Source organism: Phytophthora ramorum (assembly GCF_020800215.1).
Source record: "Phytophthora ramorum isolate Pr-102 chromosome Unknown Phyram_PR-102_s0019, whole genome shotgun sequence".
Taxonomy (NCBI): Eukaryota; Oomycota; class Peronosporomycetes; order Peronosporales; family Peronosporaceae; genus Phytophthora; species Phytophthora ramorum.
In genome coordinates, this window is record NW_027150665.1 from 383781 (window position 1) to 409730 (window position 25950).

Below are 25950 nucleotides of genomic sequence, written 5' to 3' on the forward strand. Positions count from 1 at the left end.
GAGTTGACTACGAGTTTGTCCAGATGCTGGAGCTGACGAAAGTTTAAGACCACTCTACAAGATCGCGACATGCGCTAGCGCGCGCCTCGCGCGTTGACGTTTGAAGTTGAGCACGATATTTGGTCCAAAGCAGACCTTTTTATTACAAATATGACTATGCTCCATTCCAAAGCACAAAAAGGCCCTAATGGTGAATGCAAGAATGCTGTCCGGAGTCGTTCCTGCAACATTGGTACAACCCTACGACAACGGGTTGAGAGCAACACAGTCACTGTTTGTGTTGCTTGTGTATTTTATTCCATTTTAATTACCAATTTACTTTCCAAGAAATTCTCACTCAATCTCAAAAAATTGTGGGATCTTAAAAATAGATTAAGTACGACCCCCCCCCCTTTGTTTTTGCCTGAACCGGGAGCGAGGCAGGTAGGATGCCGAGGAAAGGGACGCCCGCTACGTGCGCGCGCACGAACCCCACCACGAGACCCAAGGGGGGGGGGGGAGAAGATGTCGAGTACGACGAAGAAGGCACGCGTGGGCACACGTTCAGAGGAAATCAAGAGTAAGCAAGTTCGATGGAGAAGCTGGTACATCCTGGGCCCTAACACGAGTGTGATTAATGCTGCTAACGCTTGCTACAGAGCGACGCGAGTCACTTCGAGCGCAAAAGCCGGTCGACTACGTTCGTGCTGGTCATGGCTTCGTCAAGGACACTGAAAGCGACGACAACTACGAACCGGATAATGACCCGGACGATGGACTAGATGATGATAACGTGAACGCTGTGGATGCCGTCGAAATGGACGACGAACTGATTGACGACGCTGCCGTCGACAACCGAGAGCATGGCGCTGCGGAGGGGACCAGTTCCCGTAAGTTGATTGTCTGTGTTGTTTGGTTATGTTACGTGAGTGTGTTGTTTCATTATGTTGTTTGATCGTTTGTGTTGTTTGCTTAGGTTTTGAAGACCCGAATGACGATGTTGCTGCTCGCGAAGACCCGAACGATGCTGTTGCGGCGGATGCTGCTCGCGAGAAGACGCGTGATGATACTGTGGAGGGCACCATTTCCTGTGAGTCGTTTTACTATTATTGTGTTGTTATAATTATGTTGTTTGCTGATGTTGCTTGCGTATGTTGTTTGATGTTGTTGCTGCTCGTTGGTGGGTTCCTTTATTTAGCGCTAGGAGCTGGATCAAAACGAAACAAAGGACCAGCGCGCTCAAAACCGTCACAGAAAAAAAGAACGAGAGCGTTGCTCGACGAGACGGATAGTGATAGCCGAAAAAGCCACACAATAGCAATCATACGCGCCAACCCGCCCGAAAGCCAACACGTCGAACAAAACCTTGGGAAGCTCGTGAAAAAATGGAGAAAACCCATTCATCAGGCACAAATTATGTGCCGGAGCTACCACAAGAAGCATTTGACAGTTGGGACGAGTTTGAAGCAACGTTGGAGAGCTACGCGGTCAAGAACTACTTGTGTTCCCGAGTTAGAAGCTCCGAAACCCGGGCTAAGCACAACAGGTATGTATGTGTTATGTTGTTTTAGGTCTTGTGTTGCTCACACTAAAAATTCACTTTATGTTGATTTAGTCGGGCTGGAGCAACACAGCTTCCACTCAAAATGACGTACACATTTAAGCGAATGTGGTGTACGCATGGAGCTTCACAGGCTTCTCGTGGTGAGGGCCTACGCGATCATGACTCGAGGTATACCGGATGTGAAGCAGGATTTCATGTGCGTTCGGAGAAGATTGTCGAGGACGGGCAGGTCAAGTGGCAGGCGTGTGTTGTTCCAGGCTCGGAGGTGCACCTACAGTATTATCGGAACCATCTACTTGATACTAACCGAATATTGATGTACAGATATCGCTGCACAATCACAAAACCAACAAAATCATCTTTGACTCGTACCGCGGAGCAAAGTCGATGCCTCTTGCACCCCAGGTCCGCAAAGAACTGGGTCTATTGACCGAAATGAAGACGCGCACTGCCGACATGAACCGATATTTGTCGGATAAGCTTGGTGGGTGCTTCTGTTGAATCTGGCTTCTCTATTGTATCGTTGTTATTGTCTACCAGTAGTAGCGAAATTTAACTATCTCTATTAACATTGTTTATTGTACTAGTATGAGGACAGATATGGTTCTAACGCCGCAGCAAACACGAAATATTCTGCAACGTGTACTGGGAACGACAACCATTGAGCGATCCAAAGCTATCCTGGATTATTTTGCTGGAGAGAATTGCAAAAACGACGTCCTGCTTGTTCAGGATCAGATGGATATCACTTACGTCATTGCGATGCAGGCATCGATTCAAAATGGAGCTTTGAGCAGTAGGAAGACGGCTTGGTGATGGATTGGACTCACGGCACCAATAACCTGGGCTTTCATGTAGGTAATAGCGACATTTGTGAGCTGATATTTATTGCACCTGGATAAGAGGTATGCTAACAGGACTTTGATTTGGTTGTATTATATAGGCAGCCTCATAGTCACCTCTGCTACAGGACAAGGAATTCCCGTGATTGACTTCTTGGCACTTGACCAGAAGGCGGTTACGATGGAGCACATCATTGAGTTTTTCAAGCGTAAAAATCCGTCTTGGAACGACATTCAAACCATCGTTATCGACAAGGATTTTGTTGAATGGCGCGTCCTCGAAAAGGCCTTTCCTGCTGCTACTGCTCTTCTCTGTCAATTTCATGCGCTGACCTATTGGCGGAAGGTCTGTCGAAGGACCCAATTTGATTTGACAATGGTCCAGAGAGACTCAATGGAGACTGCTTTCGCGAAGCTGGTCTACTGGTACGGATGTGCTGTGTTGCACGTTCCGGTGTATTAATGTTGCTTTGTGTGATGCTTATATTTGTGTTGTTTTCTATGTTACTGGTTATTGTGTGTGCTTTTTGTGTTGACTTCAGCGACACCCAGGCAAAATTTGAATCTGGGCTTACCATTTTTACTCAAACCTGTGCAAAACAGTGCCCTGAACTTCTGAAGTACTTTCAGGCAAACTGGAAAACCTGTGCCCCTATGTGGGCAAATCACGTCCGAGGTACATTCTTCACCGCTGGAAACACCACGATCGGATCGAATCGAATTGGAACAAAGTCAAACTTCTTCTTGGCAAGAGGCCACAGATCGACTCAACTATTAGTGGACTTCTAATTCACCAAGCCACAATTATTCGACAGCAAATCACTGCCATCCGCAAGCACTTGACTACATCTCGGCAACCTGAATGCGTTCCAGACTTTCTTACACTCGTGGCGAACAATCTACACTTGCAAACGTTCGCTGCCAATGGGACTATTTCATGGTCAGTTCTGAGAACATGGTGTGTGCTAAGCGAGGGTCTGAAGTAGGTGAATGGGAAGTAAGCATATGAGGGCATGTGTATCAGTGCAATGACTTTGAGTGGTCCTGCTCATATCTGTTTTACTGCACCTACAACTTGCCTTGCCAGCACCTGATGTATATTGCTGCCCGCGTCCACCGATTTGAGAACATGCCGGCGTCAAGCGTTCCTCCACGCTGGGATATGGCGGTAATGTCAAAGCTGGATGACGATTTTAGAGGTGGGGTAGCATCGCTTCTGGCTGTACAAGACAAGCTGCGAAACACTGGAGAGTCGTTCCCACACGACGGCTTGACGCAGTTTGCAGACGACTACGAAAATAGTGGAGCAACACAAGCCGTTGAAGCAACACAAGAACCTTCTACAGCCGTTACAGTAACACAACCAGCAACACAAGCCGTGACATTAGATGTAACACAACCGCATATCGCGACATGGAAAGAGCGCGAATCTCGTCAGCTTAACCGCCGAGTGATCTACGTGAAAATGCGGCGGCGTGAGCGTGCAAATGTCGTGGTTCTCTCCTCGGAAGAGAAATATTGCTATGCAAAAGCCGCATTTGAGCCAGTAATGGAGCATCTCGCGGGGTTGTCGAGACCTGCGTTCTACACGGCATTGAAATCGTGGAGAGAGATTATTGACAAGAGTATGCGAGAACTGGGAGCTAGCTCGGCGGGAACCGCGACAGTCTCACATGAAAATATGGAGTTGGATGAATCGGATGAGTCGGATGATCTTGAGGGCGACAATGAAAGTGATACGGCTTCTGATTTTACTCCTGCAGACCTCATCGATACAATGAACATGGTTCAGGAGCTAGAGATACAGGAACACGGAGTATGTGGTACTAGTGCAAACGCTCAGCTTGCGGATGTGAAACAAGAATACATTCTAGACGACATGGAAACTCCAACTGCTGGTCTTGTAAAGATTCCAACAATTAAAGCGAGATCAAGTTCCAGTTTCAGTGGTGGCCGGACTATCACTTCTTCTACAGGCCAAACACTGACCCAAACTTGGGGACGGAAGACAGAAACGTGCCCAACCAAGACGCCGCTGCCTACTCACGAGAACCTACCGACCAAAGCAGAAGATCACGCGAAGGGAGGGCAATATCCAACCAAATCTACCGCTCAAAAACACGGCCAAGTAGAAGTACTCAAGTTTCCCCAAGCGAAACCCCGGCACAACCGACGACAAAAAATGAAGCAAGCTCGACTGGAGACGACATCTAAACCGCAAAAGCTAGCGGCCATAACGCTTCCGGATAAACGTGTGCCACCCCTGTCCCGGGTACTGGAGTGGGCCTGCAATAACAATGACAGGTACCACATCAGCGAGTTGCTTCAAAATTACCCTGTTATCATGGAGGATGACTTCGTGGGCGCACGTACTGCACGGTGCAGACGTGAATATGTTTGTAGTGGTGACTATGACTACAATTACGTGATTCCCAATACCTTGGTGGCGAAATTGGACGCGGTAGTAGAAGCAGAGAAGATGAAACGGAAGCAGTCGAAGTACTTTGGCAATTTCTCTGATTCGGATCACCTCGAAGGTACAACAGAAGAGATAATCGCCTTCTTCCCGGGGGGGAACGCCAAAGTTCACCAGGTTCGTCAGATGTGTGTTGCTGTGGTGCTCGCAATTTCACAATGTTGCTTCGTACAACGTTGTGTTGCTGTCATTGTGATGCTGGTTGTGTTGCTTTAGTTTACTAACCGCTTGCGTGTTTCCGGCTTACTTAAGTGGAGCTGTCTATTGAATGAAATCGTTCTACGACATCCGCAGAAAGTGTGACGCCTGGTTGGCAGACATGGAATGGGTTCTCTCGACCAAATGGGACAACATATTGGCAACCCCAGAGCTTTTTGATGAGGAAACTGATTCGGACGAGTTGACCCCAAGCACAGCAGGTGAAAAACACAAAGCGCTGGCGGACGATGTTACTAAAATTCTTGGCGATGCATGTCTCGGCTCCACGTTTCGGCTATCTAGTGGTGTGGGCACCGTAAAGGTGGATCATTTGGTCGGCATGTTGGCGCGAGATCGAATGCTGAATGATATGATCATTGACTTCAGCCTTCGTTGCATATGCAACTCACTGGGGGACTGCTACACTATGGATTCGCACGCTCCAACGTTTGGGCATGGGAAACCACCAACGGATAGGATTTCAAGGTTCCACTACGTTGTGCTGCCCGTCCACCTAAGTGATATCCATTGGGGAATCATTATTGTCCACCTGAATTATCAGCACGATTTCCCCCGCATCAATTCGTACTATTACGAACCTTTATGCAGCAATGCATATCGAGCTACTATGGGAGATAGATACGAAGGGACGGTGGCTAACCTTTTAAGATAATGGCATAACGAGACAATGCCAACGGCGGAACACCCGGTTGAAGTAAGTGGTGTGTGGATCAACGCTCCTGAACAACCTGACGGAACGTCGTGTGGCGTGCTATGTATTGCTCAAGCGTACTCCATGATGAAGGACAGTTTTCGTTTGATCCAGACCACTATTACGCGCGACGATGTTGCTGTCATGCGCCTACGAATCATGTGGATGATACTCACGCAGCCAGATGTGACAACTAGAACCAACAAGATCGCTCGATCAGTAGCAGATACCGATGTAGACTTACTCGCAACTGTTATGAAGTAACTGGTGCCAATCGAACGGATTGTTGCCTTACATCAATGCCTTACAGCGATGAGCCTATATTCCTTTTCACTCTGTGTTTATGTGTCCTCTGTTATTGCTTCGCTAGCATAATGTTGCAGCATTCTTCGAGCACCACAGTGTGTGACATCACGCAGCCTGCGTCGAGCGCGGGCGCTCCGGCTGCGACTGCCAGACGCATTGCGTCTTCTTTTTCCTCGGCAAACATCGCTACAAGTTCTTCATGTGCGTCCAGCGCCATCTGTAAATACTTGGTCATTATCTGCGATTTCTCTTCCATCCGCTCAATATGCTGCAATCTAGATCGCAGTAACTCCTTTCACAGACGCGTATTGTGAGCAGGCGGTGATTGCCAGGAGGGGGAGGGGCCGCTAAAGGAGTCAAATGCTCGGTATTTGCGGCGTTGGAGGCGCTGTTGCCTTGGTTCATGTGTCGTCGTCCTTCGCTGTGAACTCTTTCAGATATCTCGTCGGATCTGCTGTCTACTGAGAATATCTGCAAACCACCTCCGTAACTTTTACGATAGCTGTACCTTATCGGGAATAGATTACACGTCGTGCTCACCTCCTTCTCGTGTGTTGCTGTCGTGCGGTGCTCCTAGTGGTGCCGAACCCTGTTGTGTTGCAGCAAGGCCTGTCGTTTTGTTGAAATTGTGTTGCAGGAACGCCATCCAATGCTGTCACGCACATGTTAGCGCATTTCGCAGTGGTTCTATGGCATGCTGAGCACTCGGGCATCCAGGTTTAATGGCTAAGACGCGCGACTCTTCGGCCTCGAGGTGGCAGCGGGATCTTAACATCTAACGGGAGAGAGAGTTGACGGCTTCAAGGCTATTGAAGTGTAGCGATGCGCTGGAGAAGGAGACAGGGGACAGGATACTTGAGCGAACGGAGGGAAAAAAGACAAGTAAGGTATATTGAGGAAGGAGCAGCAAGAGAGCCTTGCTGCTTACATGAGATTCGTATGCAGTAGTCTAAAGCACTGTATATGATTGCAGCTACCAGTCATTTGATTTGACGTGGAAGTATTACGTTTTAGAGTCATAAGTACCGTGTCCCTTTACTATAGGATTATAGAGGACACGGTGATTGAGGTTGCTCTGTGGCGAGCCCTAACCTCGACAAAGGCGGCCTTCTTCAGGCTCGTTTTGAATGCGGAAGTAACGGTTTGCCACTGTCACCTTCAAAGGTCGCCAATCGGCCGTGAAATGAATCAGCTGGAGGCTTCCACTCGCATCAAAACTACAGTCAACGACAGTGAAATCCGTACCCCCACTGAATTATATCCGCCATACAAGGTAGACGGGACAACTGGACAAAAAAATCCGTACCCCTAAGTGATTTGCGATTTATGATTGGTAAAAAAGAATGTATTTTTATTCTATACTTGGACAACATGATATCTCGGAATAGCTTTTTCAAAACTACGAACAACACAGTGCTAGCTATTGTCTTTCCATGCTAAAATGGTGCGCTTGACCGCAGCAAGTCTCTTTTGCTGCGCGGTGCGCGCAACCATTAATGTTTTCAGACAGCCACCCGGCTGTCAGCTTCTTCTTGAGCGGACCCATAACCCCAACATCAAGAGGATCACAGACGGATGTGCTGTTTGGTGGAACAGCGCACACAAGTGCTGAGGTAGCCTCTGCTACCACATTATGTCCTCCTTCCGACACATGGGAGTCGAAGTTATCGAGAAGGAGGACAGAAGGAGATTCTATTTCAAATTTAAACAAACTTTCAATATAAAACTCCCAAACAGTTGCGTCCATCCATTCATTTTCTTGGACCGTGCAAACGTGTCCTTTTGGATACATTGGCAACTCATTTGTCTCCATAGATCCGCCAGGCATCCCTCGCAGAATGAAAAGTATTGGCAGTTTTTTATTTCCTAAATCGTAAAAATCATTTAGTTTTAGTATGCCATAAAGTCAGCCCGAATTGTGAGGACAGCTGTCAGTCTTCCAGAATTCTTCTGCACGTGCTTCACTATTGCAGATCCACTTCTCCCCTTGAGGGCCTAAATTTTGTGGGGTGGAGTGTCAAAATAAATGGCTGTTTCGTCGACATTGTAGATAGCATTCCTTGGAAAATGGTTATATTGATCCCAAAACTTGACCGTAAATTCTAAATGCATCTGCTGCAATGAAGATTCATTTTGCTTGGCATGGTGTGGCTTTTGCGTTGAAAACCCGTGTCTAAACAAAAGTTAATAAACCAAATTTGTCAGAATAAGTTGTTAAATATTCGAAAATGATTGATGCTTACCGCTGTGCAAACCGCTGACACAAGCGCATCAGTGCATTCACACGTCTTTAGTCACTTGACTTCGATGCTAGATACATATCTAACCAAGCGTGATGCTCTTGTTTTATATACTCTATCATCTTTCCTGTGCACAAATACTTTACAAATAATATGTTAGTACTATTAGCAGATTACTTAAGCCATACTATTTTGTGTTACCTCTTCTTCGCGACGCACATCCTTCATGTAGGTCACCATGTCGTGGGCGAAAGGTATGATGTTCATTGCCCCCTGTCCTTTTAGTGTATTGCTTGTCTGCGGCCCTTTTGAAGTTTGCTATATCCTTCGCTTGCCTTCTCCAATCGTGCAGTGTTGTCAACGGGATGTCAAACTTGCGAGACGTGGGCTTGCAACCAATATGACGGACGCTTTAAAAATCTTCACGCTTTTTCTTGACTGTCAGATCCTTTAGGAGCCATGGTGGCTCTCCCCATAATGGCGAAATGCACGAGTGGTGGAACAGACTGACGTGCTGTCCATTAATTATCTAGCCCGTTGATTGGATTAAAATACTTTAAATTGGCTGTCTTACTTTTTTTTTATACTTGCCTTTGTAGGTCCCACTTCAGGGGGTGCGGATTTCTATGGGGGTACGAATTTCACTGTCGTTGTCTGTACTGACTCTGGTCTATTATCAGGGACAGCGCGAGAGGACGCGAGCCACCCACGAACTTATTCCTTTGGACCACTACGAGTTCACCGTAGCGGTTAGAAAGGAAGCGATAAAGTCACGAGGTATGCATTGGGTCCTGATACACGAGCTGTGACTCCAAGTGCAGGAGATAATTCACCCAGAAGTAAACTCGAAGGGACTGAACGATAAGAAGTGGATGACCGCCGGGCCCGCCAAAACTACGCACGAAGTGTTTGTTAGAGGCCGAGGGATGATTCACCATCCCACTAACAAATTCAAGGGGCCGTGTGCAAACTATCACTCACCCGAACACCCAGCGGTGTATGTGAGGGGACAACAGAGAAGATAGCTCAGCAGAAAAAGGAGTCCGATATGCGAGTGTATTGCCTGTTATCATTCAAAGCTGATAATGGTGGGTCTGCGGTTACAAAAGGACAGCTGCCTACGGCGCCGGTGCATCTAAAAGATATACTGCTAAATGGGCGTACTCGAAACGCAGTAGAACAGGCAAGAAGAAGGAAGGGTACTCCACATCCATGTCCATCAGGCAAAGAACACAGTCACCGAGCAACAAAGGGATATACGCAGAAGTGGATGGATCATCCCTGTCAACTGAATGGGAATAGCACCGGAGGCTAGTCGAGGTCACCCGTGATCGCTACACGAAAAGGCCCGCGGGGGAGGATGGTGGACTGCGGGGAGCCGATGGAAGGACTACGACGCCAATAAAAGCACTGGAAGAGTGGGTTATTCGGGGTCAAGTCGAGCTGAAGGAAGTGGCCATGGCTAACAGGCAACCAGAGGACGGCAACAATCGGCTGTTGGATCTTGTCGATTCCCGTTTCACTCGAGAAGAGCAGAAGGCTTTGCCTCCAGGTCACTGATTCGATCCCAGTCTGTGGCAACCTTTATGCAATAATATGTGTGTTTTGGCTCTATATGAACAGGATATAGATGGATACCTGCTATGCAAGGTCGACAGCTAACTTCTGGTAAGACGAAGACGTACATGCAACAGCGATGGACCCGTTTGACTTAAGCGCAAGGTGTTGGGCGCCGAGCGAGCGATAAGCCTCTGGATGGGAGGTTCGCAGCTGCCACCAACGTTTTCGCAATAACGACGCCTTGGGTGGTCAGCTTCTTGGTGTCGAAGTTATACAAGCGCTTGTTTGTGGTGCGATCCGTCGGCACAACTAAGGACCAGAGCGAGTGCGTCCAGGCTTTGTATGCCTTTACGTTGGATTGATCAGTCTGTGCAGGTATCTGTAGCGGCGCTTGGTAAAGTACTTGGATAATGTTGATTGCTGTTTTTCATCCGCTCATTTTTTGTTACTCTTTCTTTTCTTTGCCGTTTCCCATGTGCGGTTTGTGTACCAGTTAAACGCATAGCCAGCGAGTGTCAATGCTGTAGCGGCAGCAAGAGTGGTAGCCAGCTAGTGTGACGAATCAGCGGCAACGGTCTCCATTCGAGCCTGCACTTTGTGAGCTGCAGGGACGCTGGGCAATCCCACTACAGCGTCTTCTACACTTCTCAGTCTGTCACTGGTCAGCCCAAGATGCTTTCTAAGCTGGATGCAAGCAGTGTGCCCCTTCATGTGGCAGCACCGCTATTTTGTGCGTGATTGGCTGTGCGCCATCGTACTGCAAGGTGACGTCCACATTCGCAGCACGTCGTAACGAAGGTACGGAGGATCACTGATAACTTCGGTAATGTTGTCTGCAACGTTTGTACGCTTTCATCCTTGTTTCAGTGCTGGCTGGCACATGTTTCCTGTGTCATTTTACAGACTTTCCCAGTACAGGACTGCCTCTTCCTGGGTGTTCGTCTGTCCGCTAGACAGGTCTACCACGGCGTACAGTGCCACAAGCGGGAACAGATACTCAGGTGGTTCATCAAAGCAGGCTGAACGAGCGGAGCATGTACAGATGCCACCGTTTGGATGTATTGTACATGGAAATTCCTTGCTCGATAGACGTCATTATGCGAGTAATTTGCAGGAACAGCTCGCTGGATGTCGTGAGTGATAGCTACTGCTTGCGAGGAAGCAGATGTCGCCTACCCTCCCAATCGTGTCCCACATTATCGCCAGGAGAGCAGCATCGTGCGCGAACTTTAACCGAGAGGCCACATCTGCGTTAGCAACTAGACGTTTTACTAACACGCACAGATCATTAATAGTGCGCATCATTGGTTTGCACATCTGCGCGGAGGTTGCGTTCTTCAAGTGCGCTTGCCATCTTATCACAAATTTTAGCCACAAATTGCAAGTCAGAGAGGGAGCTTGAATACCGCTTGCATACCATATTCAATACTTGCGAGGAGTATCCGAGGGCTGTTGACCAAGACAGCAGCCCATCGGCAGCTCGAGCTGTAGAGTTCGTCTTGGTCTGCAAGAAAAGCGTAAAAACGGTTAGTAGGAGTAGGAATTTTGCATATGAAAACTAGCTTCTTGAGCGTGTGAGCAATGTATCCCATCTAAGGCCTCAATAGCTAATCCTGCGGATACTAAAAACACTTCAAACAACTTTTCAGCAGCCATCAATTGGCTCATGGTCTCAGCTGGGGTGTCAAGCCCTCGAGCTACCCTTCGCATCATGACCAGCACGGCTACTCGAATGTAAATGACTTTACCTTGCCGCAAGAAGGTTTCTCGGTATTTTAGTGGAATGACATTCCAATGGTGTACGAAATTGAACTTATCAAATAATTGTGAGAATGCCTAACATTTGTATAGATTATTGCAATGTAACAATTGAATTTTCCGATATTTCCCGGAAATAAGTTGGTCATTGGCTAAATTATTTACTAGAGACACAATCAGATTGCTATAATAGTTGGACATAATAGGGATAGGGTCTCCGGCATAATTAAGCTTATCCTACATTAAATTGATCTTACCAACGCTGGAATGTGCGAGACAGGAATTGGTTTGGTCATATTTGTAATAAAAAGGTCTGCTTTGGACCAAATATCGTGCTCAACTTCAAACGTCAACGCGCGAGGCGCGCGCTAGCGCATGTCGCGATCTTGTAGAGTGGTCTTAAACTTTCGTCAGCTCCAGCATCTGGACAAACTCGTAGTCAACTCCACCTGCCCCAGCGACGTATCCTCGGTCGACGCCTCAGGTCAGGGCTATTTCCGTAATAAAAATAATACATGCATGAAGTCTGAGTAACATTACAATGTACTGGTATAATACATCCGTGCATTGCACAAAACAGCTCTATTCCCCAATGTTGCATATTACTGTGCTTACCAGCAAGTCTGTCGGTCGAATTACTTCTCAAAACTGTTTTTAAAAAAACATTATCGCGACATACTGTATCGAGCAGCTCTGTGCATCTAGCAAACTCGCACGTCCGAGCAGTCACCTTAGCGGCAAGGGCCTTGTCTCTGTGGCCCTCAGTCGAATCGGGCAATGTCGAACTAATTTCTCTTAACGTTAGTACATATACTGAAGCAGCTTGCAGCAAGAGGGCCCAGCCTGCCCCCCCCCCCCCCCCCCCCCCCCCCCCCCCCCCCAGGTTGCGCACTTCTGATCTCGGGGTGTATTCTCCGCAGTTTCATTGAGGACACTGTGAAGGAGCCCAAACTACGCCTGGTTGAAGTGATCCGCCCATGCTCTGCACATCGACACCCAAACTAGCGTTGTTTGGGTATGGCAAATCCAGTAGATTGGGCAGTGTATCCGCTCGAGCGTGTGCAACGCTCATGAGTCCCACCTTCTGACAGATGTGCAACACCAGTCGTCCTCCAAAGATACGCCTCGCGTCCGCTTCAGCCAGCCAGAACCCAGCCACAGACTGGTTCAAAGAGATCGGACGTCCGTGCCAGTATCAGGTGGGGGGTCTGGGTCGTGCAAGTTTGCCGTCCGAGTGAGCGTCAGACCCGGCTGCAGTTCGGACACCAAGCGGCCGCCACACCAGACATGCAACGTCTCATTCTACAACTTGCTCTGTTTCAGACACACAGCCAACTAGCCTCCTCCCCAAACACACCCGCCAACCAGGTACCATGAACACCAAGACCGTCCTCGCCGTTGCCGCCGCCGCCTTCGTTGGCTCTGTCGCCGCCGAAACGTGCTCGTCGACCGAGCAGACGACCGCGTACTCGACGCTGGCCAGCGTGCTGACGCTGAGCTCGTTCCAGGGCTGCTCGGACGACTCTGGCTTCAGCCTGCTGTACTCGACGTCGCTGCCGGACGACGCCCAGTACGTGGAGATGTGCGCGTCGGACAACTGCCAGTCGCTCATTGAGTCGGTGGCCGCGCTGAACCCGCCTGACTGCGACCTGACGGTGCCCACGAGCGGACTGGTGCTCAACGTGTACGACCTGGTGAGCGGTTTCTCGGGCAAGTGCTCTTCGTCCTCGACGACGACGACGACGACGTCGACGGCCTCTAGCGCTGCCACGGCCACGGAGGCGCCTGCCGCGACGACGGCCGCCCCTGCTGCCACGACGGCGCCGACGACCACGACGACCACGACGACGGAGGCACCTGCTGCCACGACGGAGACCCCTGCTGTCACGCCGGCTGCCACCACCTCGAACTCGACGACGTCGACGACGCAGACTGCCATCGCTTGCTAAGTTGTTGCGAATGGAAGCTGTCGCTTAGTCTCTCGTGGGTGAGGGAGCGAACGCCGCTTCTTGCCAGCCTAGCCTCGTATATATCGTCTTTTGGACGAGGTGTCGACTCTTGGTCGATCGCCCACCCCATCATAATAAACTCATTTGGATACCATACCTCCTGGTCCTTGTTGCAAGTTCGTGTCCTGGATACCAGCCACAGGCAACTCGACCAAAAGGTTCTACCGTTGTTCTCAAGGCAATTCGTCACAGTCGCAGGTGTCCTTATCACGATACACATCGGGACATCCGCTCACTCCCACTGGGCGGAGGGGTTGGCCTACTCAGTCCTGTGCGCATTCTTTATCTGTGAATCTATGCGCTGTTCAGGTAGAAGGAACGCGCATCACATACACGACACTGCTTGATATATTTTGGACACTGCCGGAGACGACAATGCTAGCGTTCACTCCGTACAAACTACCTGCGCGTCCAGACTACGTGCTACGGAGTCCGTTGCATACCGCAAAAGAGAAGCTCATGCCAGAAGACGCCAAGCTAAGCAAGCGCCTCTTGTTTAGCAGGCCGTAGCCGTGGTGGTCGTAGCCGTGGAGTCCGAGCTCGACGCCGTCGCTGCGGTTTCCGTCGAGTTGGACGAAGTGGTGGTGTCACTGGCCGTCGAAGCAGCCGTCGACGTCGCAGCCGACGAGGTGGTCGTGGTCGCGGTTGTCGCGGTGGTGGTGGTGGTGGAACGCGATTCGAAGAATCACATGTATGGTGCTGTTTTCTCTGACTACATAGTTACCGATCTTTTTGCATACTGGAAAAAGATCTGCTGGCACTTTGGTTTCCTTTGCCGATTGCAACAATGTCGTCGCTGCTGATGCTGCTGCTCTTCTGCGATTTCCTCGAGAACCGCCTGCAAACGTCCAGCCTAGCGCTGCTCCGTCGCATCTTCAGCGACTTCTTCGCCGGCAACGAGCGCACTCTGCTGGACTTTGTTCGCCTGGGAGCGAGTATCGTGACTGTGATGCCCATGGAGAGAACCAGTGCAAGCCATCGACAGGAAGCCGCCCGACTGCTCAATCAGCAGGTGCAATTGATGGTGAACTACAACGAGCAGCACTTGCAGCTCTCAGTGTTCCACTATTTGTCGGTCCGAGTGGCCACCAAGAACATTTCCTGGCTGCGTTCCATGTTCCTCGAGTTCTGCGGCGGGAACGACTCGCTGCTGCGTCAGTTCGTGCGTCGGGGCAATGAAGTCATCAGTGTCATCCCTGTGGACAATCAAGCGCTACCGAGGCAACCAATGTCGGTGGAAATGAACCCGCCCGTGTTCCCTTCAATGCCGACACCTCACTTGATGCGTCCACAGGCGTTACAAGAAGAGCAGAATCAACAGTACCAATGCAGTGAGCCCGGAGAAGACGAGTCCGACTCTGACGATGACAACGAGATTAACAACGTTAATGAGCTGGTGTCGGTAGCGTCGATGCCACCATCTCCGGACAACATGCGAACTTGCATCGTGGGGATCCTGGAGTCTCAGGAGGAGAAAGAACCTTGGAAGCAAGTCTTCAGCCCCGACGCATTGTCTCCACCTTTTTCCAGCGTGAAGCATCCGAAGTTGGCTGCAGCGCTAAAACAATTCTGGACGGAACATGCACGCGCAGTTTGGGAGCGCAGGTTTTGGGGACCACTGAGAGGAATGCGTGCTGGAAGTCCCCACGCAGCCAGGAAAGCTCGACAGGCAAAGGCACGCAGAGCGTTTGAAGGCGTAATGATTCACGTATTTAAGGAGCTTGGAGCGAGCTTTTTCGTAAAACTGGATCGCCGCACGAAGCCACACAGCGGCTGGTGGTATGTTGAACCAACCCAGAACCTCGTCCTTATTGCTCAATGCACGGGTTTGGCGACGTGCCTGAACTACGTTGAGTCCCAAGCTCTTGAACGGTTTCCGTCCATTCCCGGCGGGGGGATTGGCTCTAAGAAGTCGAACAGTGGCAAAAGCAGGAGCATGTGGTCTGCTAGAACGTCGATGAAGCGCATTTTGAGCGAAATTTGCGCCATTGCCACAGCGAACAATAAATCCAAGACCAAAAGCAGGAAGTGAGCGACCCTGGGGAACACAAGAAACAGGTAAAGTGAGAGTTCGGAACAAATCTACGAGTGCTGCATGATGCCTCGCAAAGAATCAGGGGTCTGGTATCGGTAAAAGGTAACCATTTAGTCGTCTAGATTCACGTGTCGAGCTTTTCGCTTATCTTCATCATCTTCTGGAGACGCCGGGGTCCAATCAAGCGCTAGCTCGACGTCTGCAGCAGGCTGCCACCACTCAAGAAACACCGCGTACAAGTGTAGCACCGCTGCAATGACACAAGCCAAGAGGCCCGCCACAGGACCAATTCCGTGATAAAGTTGTAGACGGTGTAGCAGCGAGCTGTCCGGCAGTGCACGCACCTGGGCGTATATTTTCTCAGTCCGCACAGCGACAGCATCCCAATTGTACATTTTCGCAACGCGATCATGGAATTCCTCTCGATTGACGCCAGCTAGTCGTGGCACAGCTGCCAGCACCGCGTCCGCGAGCGCCTCCGGCGTGATATCAGCGGCAAATTGCACCATATCGGGCGGTAGCACTTCGGGCACACCGCCAACTCGCGTACTCACAACGAACAGTCCACAGGCTGCAGCTTCCAGAATTGCGATACAAAAACTCTCGGTAAGTGAGCTGTTGAGGAAAATATGCCCTTGACACAGCACCTCCCGCACTTTTGCATGGGGCACCGCTCCATACAGCGTCACGCGGTCGTGCAGTCTGTACTTCTCCCTCATCTCCTCCAGCAACAAGCGCTTGGCTCCGTCTCCCCCGATCAAGAACCTCACTCTCGGGTCCTGCGCGCACACCAACGGGATCGCTCTGGCCACCAGGTCGATGCCCTTACGATACACCAATCTCGAGACAATGACGACCGTGATAGGATCGTCCGGTCCAATTTCTGTGGTCGGCGGTGGCGTGAACTTGGTAGCGTCCACCGCGTTGGGGATCGTAGCCACGCGGTCCGGACGCAGTGACGCCCGCAGCACCAAGTTCTCTCGACACGTGTGGGAAACGCCAATGGCCGCGTCCACCGTGGACATGGAGAACTTCATGACCTTGTTCAGGTGGACACTCGCTGCGTCGGCAAAACCGAAGAGCGAGTGGTCCGTATACACGGTTTTGATGCCTCGATCAAGGGCTTTGGCTTGCGCGAGACACTCGTGCATGAAGGTGGACGTAGCTTGGTGGCCGTGCACGACCTGCACTTTCTCGCGGATGCAAATGGACCGAAATAGCGCCAAATGGTTGACGAACGTCGGGTACGTGACGTTATCCACGATGGGCGTCACCGGTAGGTAGTAGACTTTGAGGCCGTGCGTCATGTAGCGCACGCCGGTGCGTTGCGAGGGCGTGGCACCGTTGGAGGGCCCCGGGACAGCATGGGTGAGCACGACGACCTTGTGGCCGCGCCGCAGCAGGCACTGGGACAGCGACCACATGTGCATCTCCACGCCGCCCAACCGCGGGAAGAAGAAGTCGCAACACATGGCGATGCACAAGCGCTCGGACGCCATGGTCGAGAGCACGATTGGAGTTGGGGTATGTGCACCACGTACTTGACGTGGTGCACATATATACCGATCTGACCAATCACTGCGGCGAATGTTGTTGACTTCAACTTGCCGCAAGATCTAGGCGAATAGTTGTTTTCATGAACGATCAGTCGGAAGGCGAAAGCAAATGAGACGTAGTGGCTCTCTGTCGTGCTCTAAATATCGTCGTGGCAGCATCGTGTATGGAACAGAAAGCAAATTGAACAGAAGCAGCGCAATACTTAAACAACATTATTTCAATTGCAGCGACCCAGCTTCGAAAACAGTGTGTGCCAGTGATGCAAGGTGGCGTCTGAATACATTTTGTGCAGCTAAACCAGAGCAATTGCCACCACACTTCAGAGTTCGACAAGTCAGTCCTCCGCCGTTATCGCGACAATCTCGTCCAAGACTGGTTTCAGTGCTTCAGACGACGACCACATGCTGCGGCTTTTTCCGTTTACCCGCAAGTAAAAATTACGCCCAGACCCGGGAGCGACGGGAAACCTCTTGGACGCTTCCGACTCGATGTACTGCAGACACTTGGGCAGACCACAGCGCTGGGCCAAGGTGAACAGGTCCACAGCTTGATCAAGGTAGTACCAACCGCTATATAATTCAGCTCGTCGATCCATCTTGACGAAGAAAGCTGCTCCGAGCTCCTCGTACACGGGATAAATCACATTCTTCTCGAAAAAGTTCTGAGCCCTGCTCTGCCGACATCTGCGCTGGGTGTGGGGCTCAAAATTACGCGAACGCGACAGCGGAGACCAAAACTTTCGCTCCCAGACTGCTCGGGCATTCGCTTTCCAAAACTCGAGCAGCAACGTGACGAGTACTGGATACTTGGCTCGTGAAAACGGCATCACCAGGCTTGCAGTCTTGAACGCGTACTTCCACGGCTCCTTCTCCTCGAGACGCTTCACCGCGCACACAATTACCATGCGCATCTCATCTGGTGATGCTTGTATCTCTGACAACGTCGTGCCGGCGTTTAATGCGAGCTCGGCCTCTTGTTCTCGCGCAACCACTGAGGCTCTGCGAGTCTTCTTCCTCGTGCGACCGTCAGCTGCCGCCTCCACTTCAGTCTGCTTCTCTCGCTCCGACCTCTTCGGCCGCTTGTTCTGTGGAGACAGCGTGGGCAACGGAGACATTTCTGACAAAGTTGCTGTCCCCGTTCTCGCAGTCGCGTCAGAGCTTACCGCAGTACTTGCCATTAATGGCGGCGGGGGCAGTGGGGCCATACGCAAGGCCTGGACATCCACGGGGACCACCGTGATCGGCTCATCACCGCGGCGCACAAACTCTCGCATCAAAGTGTCTTCCCCAATACAAAACTCGTGAAACAAATCCCGCAGCCACAGAATGTTCTTGGTTGCCACTCGCGCCGCCAGGTAGTGGAACACGCAGGGGTGGGGCGGCTGAGACCGTTGAGTGTCCACTTGGGTCCACAGCTGCTCACTAGTGTCCCTCTGATTTGGTTGCCGTTCGAGGACGTTATCCTCTATCTTCTGTTCAGTTAACAGCCGATCCGCCTCCGCTTGGTGGCGTAGACCCTTCCTCTCCACGGGCATCACAGACACGACGCTCGCGCCCAGCCGCATGAAGTCCTGCAGCGTGTGCTCATTGCCGGCGAAGAAGTCGGTCAGCATGCGCCGCAGCAGCGCCAGACTCGATGTGTGCAGGCGCGACTCCAGATAGTCGCAGAAGAGCAGCAGCGTCGGCAGCGACGCCATCGCCTTGGAGCTTGTCAAAGCCGTTGTGAAGATTTTTGCCAATGGGAAGCACGCTAGGTAATTTTTGCACAGGTTCCGTAAAAGTTGAATTTATCCCCTTGGTAGTTAGAGCCTTATACTCGCACTCCCTTCACTGCAGGAGGAAAATGCAATTAACTTAACAAGCGGCGGCCGTGGTGGTCGTGGTCGAGTCCGAGCTCGAAGCCGTCGTAGCAGCCTCCGTCGAGTTGGACGAAGTGGTGGCGTCACTGGCCGTCGAAGCAGCCGTCGACGTCGCAGGCGACGAGGTGGTCGTGGTGGCAGTCGTGGTGGTCGAAGTCGTGTCCGTGCTCGTGCTGGCCGCCGTGGACGTCGCGGTGGTGGTCGTGGTGGAGCTTGTGCTGGTCGACGAGTCACTCGACAGCGACGAACAAATGCTCGAGAAGCCGTTCGCCAGCTCGTACACGTTCACCTCGAGACCGCTAGTTGGCACGTCCAGGGTGCAGTCAGGCGGGTTCAGCGAGATGATGGACTCGATGAGCGACTGGCAGTCGCTCGACGCGCACATGAGCGCGTACTCGGCGTCCGTGGGCAACGAGGTGGAGTACAGGAGACTGTAGCCGGAGTCGTCGACGCAGCCCTGGAACGAGTCAAGGGTGAGCAGGCTGGCCAGCGTCGTGTAGGCGGACGTCTGCTGCGTCGTGGAGCAGGCGTCGGAGCTGGAGGAGCTGGAGGCGGCGGCCGAGCCAATGAAGGCAGCGGTGGCGATGGCAAGGATGGTCTTGGCGTTCATAATGAGCTCGTAGGGTGGGTGGGTAATCCGCTGGGGTTAGCTGTGAGGTGGGAAGCAAATTGCAAAATGAGCAGAGGCTTTGACTACATAGATGGCAAGTCTGCCATCTTATAGAACTCGACCCAACTAAACGAGTCCTCTTGTCCCCACAGGGGCTGCACAAGCACTGATAAACAGCACGCAGTCACTAGTGACTCACTACCGTGGCCGCCGTGGGGGATGAAGCCTTTATCGATAGGGCGGGAATTGATGTATCCTGGTGCGGAGTCGAGTTGACGAGCAACTCAGACACAAGTTGCATTACATCATCCAGTTTCGCTCATCAGTATTTTCACGGATTATATTCAACATCTACAGCCGCTCGTCCTTGCAAAGCGTGTTTCAATCCTTAGCCGCGGTCGCCTCTGATGAGAAAGCGCTGCAGTTTCGGTGACGAGTCATGCCTGTCACTGGGATCATCCAACGCACTTTGTGTGCGCGTGATCCGCCGAGAGCGGCCGAAGTGCAGTTGAAGCGATCACCACCACTGCACGTATTATAGATGCACAGTATCAAAAGAGCTCGTGTCGCGCCGCGTGCCGAAGGCGTCTGGCTCGAGTGCTGCGGCACCTATCTTGGCAGTAGCGAGAGCAGACTCGATGCGACTGCAGCCCAGCATTGTCCATGCCGCATGACCAGCGGCATCGAAGCCAAAGCCTCTGCTCATTTTGCAATTTGCTTCCCACCTCACAACTAACCCCAGCGGATTACCCACCCACCCTACGAGCTCATTATGAACGCCAAGACCATCCTTGCCATCGCCACCGCTGCCTTCATTGGCTCGGCCGCCGCCTCCAGCTCCTCCAGCTCCGACGCCTGCTCCACGACGCAGCAGACGTCCGCCTACACGACGCTGGCCAGCCTGCTCACCCTTGACTCGTTCCAGGGCTGCGTCGACGACTCCGGCTACAGTCTCCTGTACTCCACCTCGTTGCCCACGGACGCCGAGTACGCGCTCATGTGCGCGTCGAGCGACTGCCAGTCGCTCATCGAGTCCATCATCTCGCTGAACCCGCCTGACTGCACCCTGGACGTGCCAACTAGCGGTCTCGAGGTGAACGTGTACGAGCTGGCGAACGGCTTCTCGAGCATTTGTTCGTCGCTGTCGAGTGACTCGTCGACCAGCACAAGCTCCACCACGACCACCACCGCGACGTCCACGGCGGCCAGCACGAGCACGGACACGACTTCGACCACCACGACTGCCACCACGACCACCTCGTCGCCTGCGACGTCGACGGCTGCTTCGACGGCCAGTGACGCCACCACTTCGTCCAACTCGACGGAGGCTGCTACGACGGCTTCGAGCTCGGACTCGACCACGACCACCACGGCCACCGCTTGTTAAGTTGGGGCGAGCTGTTGAGCAGCTCGTCGTATTGCATATATGTCGATCAGAAGTAAAGTAATACGAACTACTTCGAAGTATGTTTTTTGCTTTCGTTCTTGATCTCGATGAGTCCTGTTGTGCAACGCGTATGGGGTTGATGCTGTTTTAGGGTAGCGCACCAATAACTATAGTAAAGTATTCGTATGCAAGAGAAGCTTGTCTGCGGTGTCGCCTGAGCACAAAATTGTGGTGGTCACTGGGGTCAAGTCTCGCCTGCGAACAGCAACGCTAAGCTGTTGTGCTTTGATTTCGATCCAAAGTCTAGAATAGAATGCAAAACGGGCGATAAACAATAATTCATTGTGATCACATCGCCAGAAGCTAGACGCAGAAAACACAAAAAGTAAGGCATACCATTAGCCGTATTCTTCCCTACACTACACAGCAGCCGGGAAGAAGGAATCTGTTACGAAACCACTTAGCACGCGGTGGCGGTCGTCGTCGTGGTCGTCGTGTTGGTGGCCGTAGCGGTGGTGGCAGTGGGGGCCTCAGTCGTGGTGCTGTCCGAGCTCGAAGCAGTCGAAGTCGTGGTGGTCGTGGTAGCAGCCGTCGTAGCCGTGGGAGCCGTGGTCGTGGTCGTGGTCGTGTCCGTGCTCGTACTGGCAGCGGTGGACGTGGTAGTTGACGTGGTCGTGGTCGACGACACCGAAGAGCACTCCGACGAGAAGCCGTTAGCCAGCTCGTACACGTTCACCTCGAGGCCGCTGGTCGGCACCGTCAGCGTGCAGTCAGGCGGACTCAGCGAGATGATGGACTCGATGAGCGACTGGCAGTTGTCCGACGCGCACATCAGAACGTACTCGGCATCCGTGGGCAGCGCGGTGGAGTACAGGAGGCTGTAGCCGGAGTCATCGACGCAGCCCTGGAACGAGTCGAGGGTGAGCAGGCTGGCCAGCGTCGTGTAGGCGGAGGTCTGCTGCGTCGTGGAGCACGTGTCGGCGGCGACAGAGCCGACGAAGGCGGCGGCAGCAACGGCGAGGACGGTCTTGGTGTTCATGATACCTGGACGTAGAGTTGGTAGCTGGCTGTGTGAAGCAAAGCGGATTGCAGAATGAGCGAAGGCATCGCGCTTGCTGCGCGAAGCGAGCAAAGGCGTCAATTGGGGCGGCGACCCACCTCTGTCCGAAGAGAGGTGGTTCTTGGCAGCTCTTTGCTGCTCGAGGGCGCGCGATGTTCGTCTAGCTCTGGGCTAGCTCGCAGGAGGAGCCAATATGAACAGGACGCCGCAGCCTCCTTGCAAGTGACACACGGCCAAGATAGGACGAGAGCGCAGGATCCCTGATATAACGAGGCAGACGTCTGCCAGCGGCGTTAGTCGCGGCTTCACAGCTTTGTAGTGGCCTTCCATCCCCAACGCCAGCGATGTGTGCAGGAGCCATTTACCTAGCGGTGTCGAAAGGCTCTCCGGTAAGCAGTACGGCTCTCCTCCATCGACTGCATGTGCATGTACCGGTAGCGATAGCCCGTAGTGCGTGACTAGCGGAAGTCGCCGCCCCGCCTCATGAAGTTGGTCATCGATGTATCCCAGCATAGACGAGGCGAGATCACGTGGAGGATACACTCGTCCCACCACGGTCACGCAGGATTGCAAGTGTCGACCAGGGGATCCGGGCCCTGCAACGAGCAACGCGCCAGTCGAGCGCGGCGCGTCCATTACTGCGCATTCTGATCCTTGATGGCTTCGATGTCCCATGCCTTCATCGGCAGTGTCATTGCTAATGGCGTCGAGTCCAACAGCGCCTGGCACTTGCGGTCGACGGTGCCAGCAGATCAGACGAGAGCAGTGGCTGGCTGACATCATGCTCATGATAGTGGCATGAGTGACGGTAAGATTGCCAGCGCTTCAGAGAGGTGTTGACTGATGAAGCCTTGCGCTCGAAGTAATCGGCTGCAGCAGAGGCTTCAACACCAGATTCCTTGCATTGCAGCAACTTGCTAGTGGATCCACCTACATGTACTGCTGTGCTTCAGGCAGGCATCAAGGATCAAGGACTCGCTCTGCAATCCACGGCAGGTTAATCAGTGGACTATCATCTGCCTTGATGCAGGGCACCACCGCCACCAGAAACTGGAGCGAGCGATTTAATGTTGTATATAGATGGACAGAAAACGAGCACTTATAGACACGTTTCGACAGATTATCGCATCTGTCATGTATTCAAATTTTAAAATAAAAATGTAGTACACGCACAAAACAACGACAGGAGAGGTTCAGACGGGAAACCTGTTGGTAAGATGCTGCGGGAATCGGTCCACTGTCCCGAGTCAAGGCACTCTATGCATGTGCTTATAGTATAGAGCCCTCGCCATAGAGTCTCTATTCGAGCATTGTGAATCCCAAGCGTCCCTTCGACGCGTGTGTGCCTTCGGGGCTCGAAGTTCGGCAACCTCGACTTGAGCTCTCGACCATACAAAAAAACAGGCTTGTGTCGGTAGGTGTACAGTACCGCTGTTCGAAAGAGAAGACATCGGACAGCAAACATGCAAGCTCAGCACCTCGTCTTGCCATTCTCCAATTTGCTTCTTGCAACTCCAATCGCCTCCCTGAACAAGAGACTATGAACACGAACTTCGCCCTCATCGCCGCTGTCGCCGCTCTCGTGAGCTCAGCTGACGCCGCCGCCTGCACCACCACCCAGCAGCAGTCTGCCTACCTGGGCATGGTTGGTCTGCTCGCTGGGACGTCGCTCACTAACTGCGGGAGCAGCTCGGGTTACAACATGCTGTACGCCACTGCCCTGCCCTCGGACACGGAGCGCGTCGCCATGTGCGGTGTACAGGCGTGCCACGACCTGATTGTGGCGGTTCTCGCCACGAACCCCCCTGACTGCGACCTGACCATCCCCACCAGCGGGGCCGTCATGAATGTGCATCAGCTTGCCTCGACTTTCGAGTCTGAGTGTGATGCCCTGACCGCCACCACGGCTCCGCCGACGGAAGCTCCGACCTCCCCACCCACAGAGGCTCCGACCTCCCCACCCACGGAAGCCCCGACGACTGCGCCAACTGATGCTCCCACCTCGGCACCGACTGATTCCCCTACCACCGCACCTACCGATACTCCGACGGCGGAGCCGACGGACGCTCCCACCTTAGCACCTACCGATGCTCCCACCTCGGCACCGACTGATTCCCCAACGGCGGAGCCGACGGACGCTCCCACCTCGGCACCTACCGATGTTCCCACCTCGGCACCGACTGATTCCCCAACGGCGGAGCCGACGGACGCTCCCACCTCGGCACCTACCGATGTTCCCACCTCGGCACCGACTGATTCCCCTACCACCGCACCGACTGATTCCCCAACGGCGGAGCCGACGGACGCTCCCACCTCGGCACCTACCGATGTTCCCACCTTGGCACCGACTGATTCCCCTACCACCGCACCTACCGATACCCCCACGACGGACCCTATCGCGCCCGGCGCCGCTTGTTATTAAGCGTTCTCATAAACCTGTTCTACCGAGTGGTAGGTTCCATAACATGAGCTATTATGCAGCTTTGTATACACGCAAATGAACGCCCGAGTAATAGAGAACTGCTATATTTCACCCTTGTGTGTTGATTCGCTGATCTTGCATTTTTGTTGAGCAAAATATTTAAGCAATTTTTGATGCGTCTAAGGCACTCAGTTTTCTTCGACAACGTTATCGCGAAAATAGTGAACTTTTATTTGTCGAAAGAGAGGCGTCATTTAGCAACTACAAGCTTGTAACACGGAATCACACCCGCAATACAACAGTAAGTAGACACGGCTTCAAAGTAGTGGTAAACGCCAAGGACTTTATGTTTGTCCTTTGCAGACTCGACACCAAACTATCCACTTTGCTGCCACACTGATCAGCTCTGCTGGGACGTTCACCACTGCGTAGGTCACCACGCTGGTTTCGACCAAAGTACAAAACCTAAATCCTGCAATTTCACTGAACTCGTCGACTGTTACAAGCAAATGTCGGTGATAGGTCCCATGCGTTATATGTTGAGACTCTTCTTACTCAATCTGAGCGGGCGACGACAATGACAACGACAACGATGACTTCACGCCCCACGTTGGGGCCCAACCGCTTCTTTGCCAGTTGCCCACAGCCACTACCACCAAACAGCCATACAGCAATACAGCTTACACCAAACGCCAAGAATGCGTGAGAAAACATCGATGCATTCATTCATTCATTCACTAACGTTTGTTCATAAAGCTCGCCCGCACAGCCAAGCAGGCGACGCATTCGGTAAAAGCGCTTGTCGCTTCTGTCTGGCCAGGAAGGAACATGACTACAGCGACGCACACGTCGACGCAAAGTCGTTCGCGTACGTGTACACATCGATCACGAGGCCGCTCGTGGGCACCGTCAGGTCGCAGTCAGGCGGGTTCAGCGCGATGATCTCCTCGATCATCTCCTGGCACGCCGTCGACGCGCACATGAGCGTGTACTGGGCCGTCGTGGGCAACGCCGTGGCCGTCAGCATCGAGTAGCCAGAGTCGCTGGCGCACGTCGAGAAGGACGATTCCGACAGGATACTCACGAGCGCCACGTACGCGGCGGTCTGCTGGGTGGTGGTGCAGGCCGTGGCGGAGACGGATCCGACGAGAGCGGCGGCGGCGGCGGCGAGGAGAGCGGCGAACTGCATCTTGGTGTGGAGTGGGGGAGCGGAGACTTGTGGTTGACAAGGCAAATGTTGGAATGATCGGAGCTGCTGGAGGCAATGAGCTTCGACTGGAAGAGCGATCGTGGTTGGGGGTCATATTGCTACCTCAAAGGTGCAGGCTACGATGTTTCTGATCGTACTGCAGTGGTCGCAGCGAAGGACTCACATGC

General features: G+C 52.5%; 4 protein-coding genes across 4 annotated transcripts; 2 read left to right on the top strand and 2 right to left on the bottom strand.

The window, feature by feature from the left end:
- Positions 1–504: 504 nt before the first annotated feature.
- Positions 505–2112, top strand: KRP23_13841 (uncharacterized protein; the record flags this gene model as incomplete). Its single annotated transcript, XM_067884603.1, has 4 exons — positions 505–559; positions 639–869; positions 956–1069; positions 2084–2112. The coding sequence occupies 4 exons, from the start codon at positions 505–507 to the stop codon at positions 2110–2112; spliced, it is 429 nt and encodes a 142-aa protein (XP_067737996.1).
- A 12319-nt stretch (positions 2113–14431) lies between these two features.
- Positions 14432–15676, top strand: KRP23_13842 (uncharacterized protein; the record flags this gene model as incomplete). The annotated part of the gene is made up of 1 exon (XM_067884604.1): positions 14432–15676. The coding sequence occupies one exon, from the start codon at positions 14432–14434 to the stop codon at positions 15674–15676; it is 1245 nt and encodes a 414-aa protein (XP_067737997.1).
- Positions 15677–15789: 113 nt separating this feature from the next.
- Positions 15790–17178, bottom strand: KRP23_13843 (Phosphatidylinositol N-acetylglucosaminyltransferase subunit A; the record flags this gene model as incomplete). The annotated part of the gene is made up of 1 exon (XM_067884605.1): positions 15790–17178. One exon carries the CDS (start codon positions 17176–17178, stop codon positions 15790–15792), a length of 1389 nt encoding a protein of 462 aa, XP_067737998.1.
- Positions 17179–17570: 392 nt separating this feature from the next.
- Positions 17571–18932, bottom strand: KRP23_13844 (uncharacterized protein; the record flags this gene model as incomplete). Its single annotated transcript, XM_067884606.1, has 1 exon — positions 17571–18932. One exon carries the CDS (start codon positions 18930–18932, stop codon positions 17571–17573), a length of 1362 nt encoding a protein of 453 aa, XP_067737999.1.
- Positions 18933–25950: the final 7018 nt, after the last annotated feature.